This window comes from Rattus norvegicus, chromosome 9 (assembly GCF_021556685.1).
Source record: "Rattus norvegicus strain SHRSP/BbbUtx chromosome 9, alternate assembly SHRSP_T2T, whole genome shotgun sequence".
Classification (NCBI taxonomy): domain Eukaryota; kingdom Metazoa; phylum Chordata; class Mammalia; order Rodentia; family Muridae; genus Rattus; species Rattus norvegicus.
The window spans coordinates 31,189,752-31,205,360 of NC_141542.1; the positions used below are offsets into that span (position 1 = coordinate 31,189,752).

A 15,609-nucleotide genomic window follows, 5' to 3' on the forward strand; every position below is an offset into this window, starting at 1 on the left:
ACTATTCTCCCAAACTATTTGTTATAATAAGCAAAAATTTATATTTTATCACTGGGTTTTATTTTTATTTAAAAAAAATTAAGACAGGGTCTCCAGAAAGACAAACATGGTATGCACTCACTTTTAAGAGCATATTAGCTGCAAAGGATAGCTGTGCTAAGGTCCACGTACCCCAAAAGGCCATGTAACAAAGATGACTCTGGCAGGGGATGCTTGGATGGATATCCCTGGAAAGGGGAAATAGAACAGGGACTGGAGTGAGGTGGGGAGGAATGGAGCAGGAGGAATAGGTGGGGAAGATGGAGGGAGAGAACAGGAAGAGACAACTAGAATCAGGGAGCATCTCTGGGATAAGCTAGAAACCTAGTGCAATGGAAACTCCCAGGAATCTATGAGGGTGACCGTAGCTAAGACTCTAGTAATGGGCGATCCCAAGCCTGAACTGGCCATCTCCTGTAACCAGGAAAGATTTCTAGTGGAGGGACTGGGACACCAAACCAGTCACAAAACCTTCAACCTACAGTTTGTCCTGCAAGATGTACTGGGGTGGCACAGAAATTGGGGGAGTGGCCAACCAATGGCTGGTCCAGCTTGATATGCAAGCAGTGAGAGGGAGCCTGCCCTCGATACTGCCTGGAGGGTCAGGACCCAGAGGCTGGATAGAAAATGGTTTCTAATGATATTCTGCCACACTCAGACTGGTGCCTAGCCCAGTTGTCATCAGAGAGGTTTCACCCAGTAACTGATGGGAACAGATTCCGAGTCTCCCTACCAAACATGAGGCAGAGTTCAAGGAATCCTGAGGAGGGGAGGGAGGATGGGGAGGAAGAAGAAGAGGAGGAGGGGAGGGGAAGAGGAGGATGAGGATGAAGGATTGTAGGAGCCACAAGGGAGAAGGACCCTACAAGAAAACCCACAGAATCAACTAACCTGTGCTCAGAGGGGCTCACAGAGGCCAAAGCACCAACCAGAGAGTCTGCATGGGGCTGACCTGGGCCTTTTGAACACTTGTTGCAGTTGTATAACTTGGTCTTCTGTGTAGGACTCCTAATAGTGGGAGCAGGAGCTCTCTCTGACTCTTGACTATTTGGGGAACCATTTTTTCTCATACTGGGTTGCTTTGTCCAGACTTAATACAAGGAGAGAGGAGGTACCTAGTCATAGTGAAACTTGATATGCCCTATTTGTTTGATATCCATGGGAGACCTGCCCTTTTCTGAAGAGAAATGGAGGGGTACATTAGGGGATCTGCATAGATGGGAGGTGGGGGAAAGGGTAGTGGAGGGTCCAGGAGGAGAAAAAAAAAGTCAGGGACTCTTAATGTCACCTGGTTGGCCTACTTTTGTCAAGGCTGGCCCTGAATTCAAAGATCTCCTTGCTTTTGCCTCCTGAGTGCTGATTAAAGGCTCATGCCACTACGACACCCAGCTCGCCATGGGTGTCTCTAACTTTTCTCAGCTAGCTGAAGGTGAACTTTCTACTGTCCGCACTGTGAGCATTCCCGATGCCTCTCGCTCTGTCTACTTACTATGCTCTGGGTCTGCCTAGGACTACTGTGTTCTGGGCTCCAGAATGACCTCTTCTAAATGTTCATGTCTTCTCTAGCAAGGAGGGAAAGGAACTTAGTAGCTAGTTCAACTAATCCATGTGAGCACACAGACTGCTCATCTTCTTATTCCCCTAAAATTTCTGTCAATGCCTACCAACACAAGTAAAGGGATCTTCGGTGATAGTATGAAACAAAGGTTGGCATGCTGTCACTTCAATGCACGGGTGGCCAGCTCATGCTCACAGCACTCATGAAAAGGGCGCTCATTCAGAAATGTTCCTGACTTACAGTGAAAAGAAAGTTGACTGCGTACTCGAAAATTTAAGTATATTTTTATTTTAAAAATTGCATACAAGGGATTAAATATTGTAATTTGGGCAGTGTGTTTCAGTGTTCCTCTTTCCCCTCCCCGTCCGTGTTCCCACTCCACCCTTCCTCATACCAAGCTTTCTTTACTTCTCTTGGCCTCTTTTCCAGTATAGAAGCCGGGTGACCCAAACCCAGAAGCCTCATGTTCTGATAGACAGTTCCTGGCCAGTAATATATACAAAGATGCTACTGTGAATAAAACATGTTTGACATTTATTTATGTTTGTTTGTTTATGAGTGTGGGCGTACATGTGGAAGTTAGGGCCACTTGCAGGAGTTGCTTCTCTCCTTTCACCACATGTATTCCAGAGATTAAATTTAGGGTGTCGATCTTGGCAACAAGGCCCTTTATCTGCTGAGCCATCTCACTGGGCCTTGATTTCTACTCTTACTAAATAATTTGGAATCTTAATTTGTTAAAAAAAAAAGCAAGTTATATTTTTCTGGCAGTAATTAAACCAGTCTGAAACGAGACTTCATTTTTTACAAGCAATATTTAATTGTATAAAAATACGCTAGAAATTATGGTGAGACCAATAATTTAAGCCTAATGGCTAGTTAAATAACCACTTAATTTCTCTTAACTTGTTAAAATTAGAAACTTGGTAAAGTATTCTGAGAAAGACAATCTAATTCTACCACAAGAGTAGTTCAAAGTGTGTTAATGGCTTCTGACATGAAGTAGAGGAATTTCCCTTAATTATCTGATTGGATAAGAAAGATGACAGGGGCTGGGGATTTAGCTCAGTGGTAGAGCGCTTACCTAGGAAGCGCAAGGCCCTGGGTTCTGTCCCCAGCTCCGAAAAAAAGAACCAAAAAAAAAAAAAAAAAAAAGAAAGATGACAGCCAGTCGCTAGGCTAAATGACAATGAGAGTAGTTCAAAGTGTTTTAATTGCTTCTGATTTGACAAAGATTTTTATTTAGAAAATGGATGATTCTGCTCTTAGCCACTATTGGAAAATAAAAATAATAAACATTAAAACTCATTATTGAGCTAATAATCACTTATCAGCGAGTGCATACTTTGTGTGTTCTTTTGTGACTGGGTTACCTCACTCAGGATATTTTCCAGTTCCAACCATTTGCCTAAGAATTTCATGAAGTCATTGTTTGATAGCTGAGTAATATTCCACTGTGTAAATGTACCACATTTTCTGTATCCATTCGTCTGTTGAAGGGCATCTGGGTTCTTTCCAGCTTCTGGCTATTATAAATAAGGCTGCGATGAACATAGTGGAGCACGTGTCTTTGTTATATGTTGGAGCATCTTTTGGGTACATGTCCAGGAGAGGTATAGCTGGGTCCTCAGGCAGTTCAATGTCCAATTTTCTGAGGAACCTCCAGACTGATTTCCAAAGTAGTTGTACCAGCTTGCAATCCCACCAACAATGGAGGAGTGTTCCCCTTCCTCCACATCCTCACCAGCATCTGCTATCACCTGAGTTTTTGATCTTAGCCATTTTGACTGGTGTGAGGTAGTGTTGTTAATGATTTGCATTTCCCTGATGACTAAAGATGTTGAACATTTCTTTAGCCATGTGATATTCCTTAGTTGAGAATTCTTTGTTTAGCTCTGTAGTCCATTTTTTAATAGGGTTATTTGGCTCTCAGGAGTCTAACTTCTTGAATTCTTTATATATATTAGATATTAGCCTTCTATCGGATGTAGGGTTGGTTAAGATCTTTTCCTAATCTGTTGGTTGCTGTTTTGTCCTAATGACAGTGTCCTTTGCCTTACAGAAGCTTTGCAGTTTTATGAGGTCCCATTTGTCGATTCTTGATCTTAAAGCAGAAGCCATTGGTGTTCTGTTCACGAAATTTCCCCCCCGTGTCCATGAGTTCCAGGCTCTTCCCCAGTTTCTCTATATGCATCTATCTATCTATCTATCTATCTATCTATCTATCTATCTATCTATCTATCTATCTATCTATCTACCTATCTATCTATCTATCTATCTATCTATCTATATCTGTATCATACACCTATGGTAAACTTACCACTGTGTGCCTGGTGATGCAGTGATCTCAGGCTCTGAATTAACCACCATTTCCTCTCCTTTGGGTTTTGCCTATCAATGGCATTTTCTGCTGAATATGAAGCTGGTCCTTTATAAATAAATATTTGTCAATGGCTTAGCCACGATAATCAAATTTCTCTTTAGAATTTATTTTCGTAGCCAGGCAGTGGTGGCACATGCCTTTAACTCTAACATTTGGAAGGCAGAGAAAGGTGGATCTCTGAGTTTGAGGTCAGCCTGGTCTACAGAGTGAGCTCCAGACAGCCAGGGCTACACAAAGGATCCCTACTTTCTCCTTCCCTCCCCTTCCCCCCCACCTTTGTCTCTGTCTGTGTCTCTGTGTCTGTGTCACTGTCCCTCTCTGTGTCTGTGTCTGTCTGTCTGTCTGTCTGTCTGTCTCACACACACACACACACACACACACACACACACACACACACACACACACAGATGCGCGCGCGCACACACACACACACACACACACACACACACACACACAGTCTTTGATGTTGAAAATTACCTTGTTTATTCTTCTTTCCTGGGCTTATTACTCTGGGACCTGCTAGGACCTCACCCTAGCCTGGGGAGGTCCACATCTCAGCACCGAGTTCCCTTCTGTGTGTTGCTTGGACACTACCACAGAGCCTCCAGATTTCTCCCCACCCCTCCCTGGAGCCTCCTTTTCACCTCCGCCCTCTGTAATGTCCCTAGATTATGTGGCTAGAATATGCTCCTTGACAGGATCGTATCTCCTTTCTGAGCACAGACACAATGGATGCCTTGAAATTCATGTCCACCAAGTTTAGCGTCTGTATCATCTGAGAGGCCATCTTTATTGACTGGGGAAGTGTGAGTTATGTTTTACGGCATTATAGATTTCTTGGTAATCTGTAATTTTTTTTTTTTTGGTTCTTTTTTTCCGGAGCTGGGGATAGAACCCAGGGCCTTGCGCTTCCTAGGTAAGCGCTCTACCACTGAGCTAAATCCCCAGCCCCTGTAATCTGTAATTTTAACAGATACTGAGACCGACATATCCTCAGGACTCTGAATTCTATGTCCTTAAATGGATACTGACCTCTCCATAAGCAGACAGTTAACCCAAGACATAAATCACAGCATGCACCCTTCTCCTGTGCGCAGTTATGGATACAAAATGCCTGTGAATTTTTTGAAGAATGAGTCTTTGGGAAACAAATATTTTAAAGACATGTATGTCTACAATGCATTCACGTGAGGAGGGTCAGATTGCTTTGTGGCTAAGAGCACTTGCTGCTAAACCTTATAACCTGAGTTTGATTTCTCAGGGCCCAGCATGGCGGAAGGAGAGAAGTGACTTCAGGTAAGTCATAATCTGACCTCCCCATGTGCACAGCTCCTATCATCTGGAAGAACATGCTATTATCAATGGCTGAGGCATCTCTCCAGCCCCTGCAGCCAGCTCTGATACATATGAGCACATGTTAAGTTGGATCTCCATTTAACTGTTCTACTCTTCATGTATTCTAGGTATTACGTCACCCAGCACCCATAACAGATCTGTGGGAGAAGTCCAGGCAGATAGAACCATGACTCTAAGTAATGGACGTGTGACATCCGTCCAGATTATTTGTCACTTCATACAACCCTGGAAACTATTATCACTAGTCACATCTTGAACTGCAGGAAAAAGATTATAGCCATAAGAACATTCCCCCCGTCACAGACTTACACTGTTCAAATTATGACTGTGCGCCCTTACACTGGCACGAAAGCGCTGCACACCCAGCAGAGATTGCCTTACACCTGGGACTTTCCCAAAGCTTGCAGGATACAGCTTGCTGGGCAACCGCAGCCGTCCACAGCTCTCAGTCAGAGGGTCTGAGGGGACCGGCCAGTACTGTAAGCTGTCCTGGACCTAGGGCTGGGGGTGAAGCTCCTATGCTCAGTAGACTGTGTGACATGCATTTTCAACTACTGATAATTTTACAGGAGCCTGTTTCAAGTGGAAAGGTTTGCCTCACAAACCATTTTCATTACTGGCAAATGAACAGTTGCCAAAAAAGGAGAAAAGGAGAGTCTGAAAACATCCATGTAGCGGTTCTCACAGGCATTGCCTCAGCACTGAGCGTCAAGTCTGAGAACAGAATCCCATCTGCTGCTGGATGAAGTCACCCTTCAGAGTCCTACAGAGAGGGGATAAATGATTGAATAATTTCCCACCCATGTTCCCCTTTTCTTCTCTGGTGAATGGTCTGCTCTTAGACCTTTGAAACATAAAAAAATGATCTAAATTGATGAAAGATGTGAGTAAATTTTTAGAGTCTCATTCTTAGTAAGTCAAATACATTTAAGTGTTAAACAGTATGATGAGCTATAATTGTAAGTCCCTTGGGACCAGAAGAATTCATATATAAGCACGTGTGTATGAACACAGACATATACTAAAGTAAGGGATTGATAAGCTACAACCTATGTGGGCCTGCAAGGATTTCAAAATTTCTAATCTGCAATGACAGTAACTATCAGGGGTTTCTCTTACCTAACAAATGAGGTATGTATAAGAAACTTTTGAGTCTAAACCATTTTAGAATTTCTCAAATTTTAGAAGTAATAAAGTGTATTTCAGTTGATAATATACATCAGTGCACTCTGTGCTAAACTTGAATATTCCATTACTGAGCTAGAGTTCAGGAGAACTGTGATGCTTGGTTTCAGTTGTCACCTTGACACATCACAAGGCAAGGGAGTCTCCGTGAGGAAGTTTCTAGCACGGCTGACCTCTGGGTTTGTTTTTAACGATGTGGGTTAACTGAGGTGGACAGCCCCCATGAGAGGCCCTGGCCTGAGCAAGGAGACAACAAGCAGAGCTGCCGCCCTGACTTGGTGCGGCGGCCCCGGCCCCGTCTGACTGCAGCAGCCGCTTCAGGGTCCCACCCCTTTGACTTTCCACAGTGATGCTCTGCGACCTGGAACTGTGAGCACTGAACTTTCTTTCTCCCGAGGGTGTTTTTGTCAGAATATTTCACCACAGTGACAGCGAAGGAAACAAAGACAAATACTGTACGGTTAGCTTAGTGTCATTAAATAGAGAAATACGGATTTTTTTGACTTTATGCAAATGAGTGGTTTGCCTGCACGTATCTGGTGAAGCACAGCTGGGCCTAGTCTGGTAGAGTCCAGAAGAGTGCTGGATCCAGACAGTTGTGAACTGTTATGGGGGAGTGATGAACGCTGGAACCCAAAGATACAGACTTGATGTCATTTCATTTCTTAACATTTCCAAACTCTTTCGGTGGCCTATAACGTCTGCTCACCTCCTGGCACAGTGGTCCCATCTGCAGCCACTCCCATTGCTGTTTCTAAAGTCTCACAGACATGGACTTGCAGCTCTTACTCCACAGGACAAAAGCCTAACAGACAAAGGCTGCGTTTCTTTTTTTTGGAGTACTTGCATTCGAATTTTCACAAGATAGTCCAATTTACTTCCCTGTAGAAAATTCAGGGTAAACCGGTCCATGGTTCGCTTCCACCAGAGTTAGACACACTGACAAGCAAGCTTACCAGATGGTAAGGGAAAGGACATGGGGGAATGCTGCCCGAAAGGAGGAAGGTGATCTCAGACAGTTCCCCTTGGTCTGCCAAACTCTTTTACACTCTTGACTATTGTTGAGAAAATATACGGAGAAAGTGGCAGTTTTAGACTTTCCCAATGGAAGCTTCTGCTTTTTGAGCCTCAGCAGAAGTTACAGACGGAGGACAGAGCCTGCACAGACGCCCAGTTACAGTGTGGCTTACCCTGCTGGTACGGTATGTCCTGAGAAACACCACAGACACTGAGATTATTAACTTTTTACAAATACAGCCTAACTCACTGGGTCATCTCTGTGCTACTGAAATGCATAAATCCTCTTCACAGGCATATGTCTAAGAAGCTTCATGAGCTATTACAGTAGGAAAACTTTCTACAAAGCATAATGACACTTTCCCTCTCATGACGCGTGTGATTTGATGGTTACATGACATAATGCCATTCATATAAGCCTCAGATAAATGCCAGATGTTGCTTTAGAAATTAGAATTGAGATTTGGGGTAGCATAAGAAGTTTCTAACCTTTAGTATTCATAAAGAATAAAAGCCACTGCTGGATTATTTTTGAATGTTTTCACTTACTTTACCAAAGACAAGGAGTGAAAACATCACACATGAAACGATGTGAAGACCACTTGTAGGCTCAGTTTATCACACATACACACACACGAAACACACGGATCACAGGCTTGGATCGCTGCCACGGCTGTCTCACAAGGTATAAGTTAACTGTAACTTCAATTTAAAAGGAAAAATTAGATTGGGTCCTTTTAATAAAGAAGTAACTGTTATAATAATTTTTCATACAAGTCACTTTCCCTGAAATACAATGCATACCTTAATGTGCATAAGGTTCTGCAGGGCTGATTTGAAAGAAGAAACTTTTATGACTCTAAGGTTTGGCAAGTAGGAACTAAAGGGGAAAGAACACTAATGGGCAAAGATTCTTTCACTTTTATTTTTCAATTCCTGCATTTATAGGGTGTACTTTATGATTGGCTCTATAATTAAACATTTGCACCAGTGAGTGAACAGATTAAGAATCATAGAAGTGATTGGTGAGCTGCAGATGGGAGTCAGCTGCACAGTGAACTCACTTAGCCATGCAAGTGGGACTAGCAACCAGCCAAATTAACTGTGGACACAGGAGGAAGTGCAGGGTCAGACCGGTCTTAGTGGTGAGCACAAACTATTTACCATGATACACAAATCAGCAGGTGACAGTTAATTACTTCAGGCTCCCACCCAGTAGTTCTAGATGAATTTGAAAGCCAAAGACAGTTGTAAAATTGCCTCACAGCACTGCAGCTCCTACTGAGCTCTGCTTGCCACCTGCCCTTCACTTTTGGGTTTTAATGGAGAGATGTGATTTGGGTACACTTCCTTTTCAGCCTCTCAGAGAAGGCAGCCCCTATGCAAATGTCATGTCCAAAGACTGCTTAGATAGGAAAAATAATATATGTTGTATATAGTTTCATTGTATTGTGTACAGTGTATGTAAAGCTAGCTGCAAAGTCAGGTTCCTAATGCTAGTCCATACCTCACCATCAGGATAATAAGGACTCAGGATAAAAAGGTTAGATTACAGGATGCTCTGATCATTGTTAAGATCTATGGAAATTACGCAGTATGTGCAAGGTATTGCTTAGTGGTTCTCAACACCTTTGGAGGTTGAATGGCCCTTTCACAGAGGTTTTCTAATTGTTAGCATTTTGTCTATGCTCTACCCCAGAGTTACCTGGCCAACAACCAGGTATACCTGACTCAATATAAAAGGGTCTGCTCGCCCCCTCCTCTTTCTTGCCCCCCCTCCCTGCTGCCTTTCTTTGTCTCTACTACCTTTCAACTCCCTTCCCCATGCCCTGAATAAACTCTATTCTATACCATATGGGTTTGTGGCTGGCCCCTCAGGGGGCAGGGATACCTCAGCATGTGCCCACAGAGGCATCCCCTTCCTCCACACCTGACCTCACACCCACCAAACATTCCTTCTGTCTCCATCTTTTTATAGAACACAACACTAATAGTACTAGAAAACAGATATTTACATTATGATTCATAACAGTAACAAAATTACAGTTATGAAGTAACAATGAAAATAATTTTATGACTGGGATCATCAGAACACGAGAAACTGTTAAAGGGCCGCAGCATTAGGGAGACTGAGAGCCACACCTTATCGTGGTGCTGCCAGGGTGCACTGGGAGCCTTCAGCTAGTTCAGCACTATCGTTTCATGGCTGAAGGATCTCTCTCTCCACAAGTAGAAGGCTTCTCTTCCAGGATGAAACTCCTCATTGCCCCATATAGGAGTGAAGTAAAACTTCATTTAAGCAACAAGAAAAGCCCTAGTGAGGACTAATGGTTGTGAGGCTGCAGCAGGGGACATGCAAAGGAAGAAGGCAAGCATGAGTCTGTGTCCCAGTGTGTGCATGCCATCAATGCCATGGACACTGTGCTGATGTAACCAATACAAACGAAGCAACCCAGGCCCTGCTTCATTTCAGGGGTGCTAACATCAATAAATGAGTAAGAACAAGTAGGGAAAAGAAACTGCCTAAAACTTAAAGTGACCCAATACTGTTTGTTTCCTTTCCTGGAATACTAGGAAAGTGAGCTGACAGAGGGTGAATCTTCAAAGACAGGATTATGGATAAGGCTAAAAGGAAACGGATAAGCATGTAGGGTAAAAGGCATGCTCTGTTAAATCCAACACTGGTCTCTGGTTTGTTCATCCACTAGAGTTACCGAACACCTAGAACAGGTCAGTGAGCTGAGAACTGAAAATCATGGGAATTAGAAGCAAAGCAAAGCACAGCACAGCACAGCAAAGCAAAGCGCAGCAAAGCAAAGCAAAGCACAGCACAGCACAGCACAGCACAGCAAAGCAAAGCACAGCACAGCAAAGCAAAGCAAAGCAAAGCACAGCAAAGCAAAGCACAGCACAGCAAAGCACAGCACAGCAAAGCACAGCACAGCACAGCACAGCACAGCACAGCACAGCAAATGCATGGATCAATAAGAAAATCAGGGGAAAAACCCACAACAGAGTCTAACAGTCACAGGACTTGTAAGCTTAAGGCTGTTCACTCTTAGTGACAGGGCACAATACGTTATGGCAGCTACTAGGACTGTAATAAAAATCACATTCCATATGAAGTAGCTGAATGAGCTTGTCAAAGACAAGCTGATAGTCAAAGACCAGAACCTAAGCACTGTGGAGGTATGTAGTAGGCTCCCAGGGCTGCCAAGTTACACTGGACTGATTGGAAGAGTCTCAGAGACACTGTTACACAGACCTAAAAATGTCCCCAGAAAGTATCTCTGCTCTTTGCCAGTCAGTTAATGCTGTGAAACCATCTGATGCATTTCTACCCCAGGGGCAAACTAAACTATGCCTACTGATCTTTAATCAGGAATTGAAGAAAACCTCAGTTTTCAAATTTTATCTGGCTGAACCTCAACTAATCTGTGGGTATCTCTAGACATCAGTGTGGCTGAGTCCGTAAGAGACCTTATGTTTGTTTATTCATCTATTTGCTTATTACATGTTTATCAGTCACACTGTGGAGGAAAATAGGCAGCACAGTAGAGATCACTGGCAAAGAACTGACCAGAGTAACTAAAAGTCGGCTATGGCTGCCCAGTCCCACCCACTATGCTCAGCATACAGGTCTAGCAAAGGCAGAAACCCTAGGCTTAAGGAGCAAAGGGCAGACAGAAGTCATCTGTGATTGGAAGTTTGACAGGGTTACCTGACAGGGATACCACAAATGTGAGCAGACATCATTCACTTTTGGATCTCCCTGGGGTCTCTTCTGGGTCAAAGTCAGTCAGAAGGCAGGGAGCATGAGGGAGGGATCTGCTGAGAGGGACTTGCTTAGGATGAAGGACAAAGAGAGGATGGAGGAATTGAACTGAACATATCCAGAACCACATGACTTTTCACGTCTATCCTCCAACTGCCTAAAGCAGATGCTTTTCATCCCCTTTACAAATTATTTCTGTTGAGAGAATTTAAAAATAGAAATGGGTGGGAAGTGTCCACTACCAAATAAACAATGTGGTCCAGTGATGAAAACTGTAATTCCAGATTCCAAGAGTTAATTTAAGTAAGGGCAGCACCAATAACGAGTAACGAGAATAAACCAGGACATGCTGGGTACACTACAGGATGCCTGACATATTTTAGATTCATTCTCTCATTCTCTCTCTCTCTCTCTCTCTCTCTCTCCTTCCTTCCTTCCTTCCTTCCTTCCTTCCTTCCTTCCTTCCTTCCTTCCTTCCTTCCTTCCTTTCTTCCCTCTCTGTGAGAATGGTGCATGAGTGTATGCTTCAGTGCCTGTGTGAGCATTTAAGTGAAGAAGTCATAAGTTGACCTCTCCACCTTAGGATATGCTGTTTCTTTTTCAAATATGTAGCTATAAACAGTAAATGCATGTATGTGTGTTCACATGTATGTATGGGTGTATCCATATGAACACCTATAGTTGACATCAAGGGCTAGGGAGATGACTGTGTACATAACGTGTTTCTTTGTGTAACCATAAGTACCTAAGTTATGGTCACTATTACTCAGGTAAAAGCCAGGTGTGCTGGCAACCCTATAATCTCAACATGGGGCAGAGGGCGGTGAACTTGTCAAGACAGGATTTCTGAGACTTCTTGGTAAGCCAAAATGGCAAGCCCCAGGTTCAATGAGAGGTCTTGGCTCAATAATAAGATAGAGAGCTGGTGACAGAGAAAGACATCCAACATTCACCACTACCCACACGTGAATGCCTGGCTGTTCTGTGTGTGTGTGTGTGTGTGTGTGTGTGTGTGTGTGTGCGCGCGCACGCGCGCGTGCGCATGTGCACATGCATGTTATGTGTACATGTGTGCACACACAACACATACACACACCTATTAGGCATGGTTTGAAAAACAAAATATCTTCAATGAAGAGCAAAAGACCAAGTTGGAAATTCATTAAATTACAGTTCCCCGGTGTGTATACTTTTCATGGAACTGATCTTTAAATAATCAAATAGCTATTAAAAGCTCTATTTCCAAAGTATCATTTCACCTATGCTAGATTGAACTCCTAGATATTTCTAAAGAATACCATGCTTCCGTTTTTAAAAATGTAACTTTTAATTTAATGTTCACTGCCAAGGCCGCTGACATGAAAGGGCTGCTTCATGTCTCTCTAGTGTGGAGAGAAAGGGTCTCATTTAAACTCTGAGAAGGCACAAGACAAAATAAACAAGTCTGATGAAAAGAATTTTTTAATTGCTTCTGAAAAGTTATGAAATAAAATCTATTATTTAATTACATTGGATCAAAAAGTGGAAAGGCAGGATGCACTGAAGTGACAACATGTCTAACAAGAAAGTATTCCATGTCGGTTACAGATGGGTTTGACATGTACGTGGATTGTGCAAACATTTCAAATCCACTTTATGAAGGTATGAACTGTTTTAAATAAAAAGCAACAAAATAATGAAATGCTAAATTTAGAGGAAGGAATTAATAATTGTTTTACTGTGGTGTATTTGTTCTGAAGTAGTTCCCATTAGCTTACTTAGACAACAGATGAAAGTGTACTATGCATAGCCTTGTTCTACCATAGCTCAAACAACAGTATCAGGCAGTGGAAAGATCTGTCTCAGAACATAAGGGAGCGAACATCTGAAGTGACGAAGACATCCCATAGCAATATCTGCCCTTCACATTCATGTGCACATGTGATTGCACAGACATGTACACATACAGGAACACACAGAATGAAAGTCTCTCCTCATATTTCTATAGGTTCTAATCAGAATTGCTTCCCTCAACCCTGGGAAGGGCAGAGCAAGTTCCGCTCTCCTCTCACTCCTCTCCTATCCAGAATGCCCTCGTTAGTAGGGAATACAAGCAGCAGTCGAGTTGGTAGAATGAGTCCTAATGGTGACTGTCCCTGTCCAAAGCTCTTATTCTTCCCACCTAATCGTTTCTCTGCTCTTGGAACCTGCTGTCCTATCAGGCTGGAATAACCTTTCCCAAAGTGTAAAGCTAATGTCAACCACCTTTTAACACAGGTCTCACTGAACTCTTTCCTACCTCCTAGTTCTCAGGAGGCCCAGAACACTATTCTTGTTATGTATGTTCGTTTGTTTGTCTCTTTGTTTTTGAGACAGCCTCACTATATTTCACAGGCGGGAATCAAACCCTCAATCCTCTTGCCTCAACTTATGAATGATGGCATTATGTGTGTGTACCAACACTTCCGTCTCCCAGAGCATTACTGGGTACGTAAAGGATGGCGCTATACGTCAAAGTGAGCTTCCTTCCCTGACTCCATCACTTACTTGCAGTCAGACTCAGATGCATCCTGTCATTTAGCCTGGCAACTGCATTAAAGCTGCCACTCAATGTGATATTAATGAGTGAATGTGCCTGCACTATATACCAAAAACGTACACATGGCCTAACAAACCTGCTAATAGTATTAAGGAAAGCATGAGATTGAAATATCTTGATCAAGGACTCACAGTTGGTAGATGACGAAATCCCAAAAACAATCCTGGCCTGGCTTCAGGGGGGGTAAGCACAGGCTTTCAGCTGAAGAACACTGTCTCAGACTAGGTTCACTGCTCGTAGGCTCCTGCATGGCAGAGTTTCCTGTGTGGAAACAGAGCCATTGCTTTCTGGCCAAATAAAGACTCATTTTTAAAACATGCAAACTGGGGTTTCAGTTTTAAAAATAAATAATAATTTTAGTATTTCAAATTGCCACTGATGCGCTTCTCCGGGCTTTTATAATCATATAAACACAGTTTGATTACTCTGAGACAGCAGTTCTCAATTTCATATTGTGGATTAGTTCATGCAAGGAAAAATGAGTACCACCAATTGCACCTATAGCCACCATACCAGTGGAAAGAAACTCCGACATTATTCACGGGAAGCATGGCATCTGAGAAAACGCTTTAGAAATGTCATGAGTAAATTATTAATCCATGCTATAAAATGGACTACAGACATGGTCATATTATAAACCCTAGAATTTTAAGAACCAGCTGGAAGACCACCCAGAGACTCCTGGGAGACCATCCACAGTCTGTGGGGACCACACTCAGGGAGTCACTACTAGAAGAAAGGAAACGGCTTCCTCCTCAGTAATTTGGGAACTTGGTTTTGTATGTGTATGCTGGGTTACCAGGGGGGTAAGCGCCATCGTGAAGCCAAAAATATCAAAGTATTAAGGCTTCAAAATTCTTCTAAAACACTGTCATAATCCCAAAAATACCTTGTCTATGGGGGAGTCATGTACTTGAACTTCATGAGGCTGTGAACATCTGACACTTACGAATTACACACACGTACATGACATACACACAGAAGCATAGTGCTTAAGTTTTCCCATTTAACACTAGAAATATTAATTGGTCTCATATTCTTCATTAAGATTTGCCTGAAATAATTTTGTCTACTATACCTAATGTCAGTATGCAAGAAATAGACCAAACCAAACCAAACCAATGTGCTCTCAAAACAGTCTAAAGAGCTATCCTCTTGTGTCTGCACTGCTGTCCTCACTAAGGGTTTGTTGCAACTGCTTTTTCAGTCAATTTATGAGCCACAGAAAAATAGCAGCATGGATACTTTACAGTAAAATACCCAAATACTTACTGGATGATGGATATGTGCCAGGAAACAAAACATGCAACAATAGCAAGAAAATCCTTGAAAGAGAAGGAACAGGAGCATAGAGCATTCAGAAGTTAATCCAAGTAAGTACGGAAACTCAGTAAAAGTGATCTCAATTGGCATTCCCAATCACTAAAGGAAAACTCTACTTAACAAATGGCAAAACACTAGATGGAAACATCAACGTATTAGAATCCATCTCGACTCAACAGAAACTGCCTGAAAGAGTATTCTAGATTTAATCAGTATAGTACAGCCCTAGCTTTATTCCTGTCACTGTGACCACTCTGAGAGAAGTCACATAAGAGGCAAGGGCCTGGCTTTCAGATTGCACTCCCAGTTATAGTCTGGAACTGTCAGAGCTCAAAGCTCCAAGAACCTTAAGCAGTTAGTCAGATGACATCAAGTCTGACAATAGCATACTACTA

The 15,609-nt window shown here is 42.7% G+C and overlaps 1 protein-coding gene across 37 annotated transcripts in view; it reads right to left on the reverse strand.

The window, feature by feature from the left end:
* Supt3h (SPT3 homolog, SAGA and STAGA complex component) overlaps positions 1–15,609 on the reverse strand; it is a 335,078-nt gene that overhangs the window by 114,477 nt on the left and 204,992 nt on the right. For 9 of the 37 annotated variants that reach the window (XR_015628923.1, XM_087567712.1, XM_087567713.1 and 6 more), the window contains one exon: positions 122–227. Coding sequence is in view for 8 of the 9 variants with exons in the window: in XM_087567712.1 (XP_087423838.1) it covers positions 122–184 (63 nt within the window). In the remaining variant the exon portion in view is untranslated. 37 annotated transcript variants of the gene reach the window in all.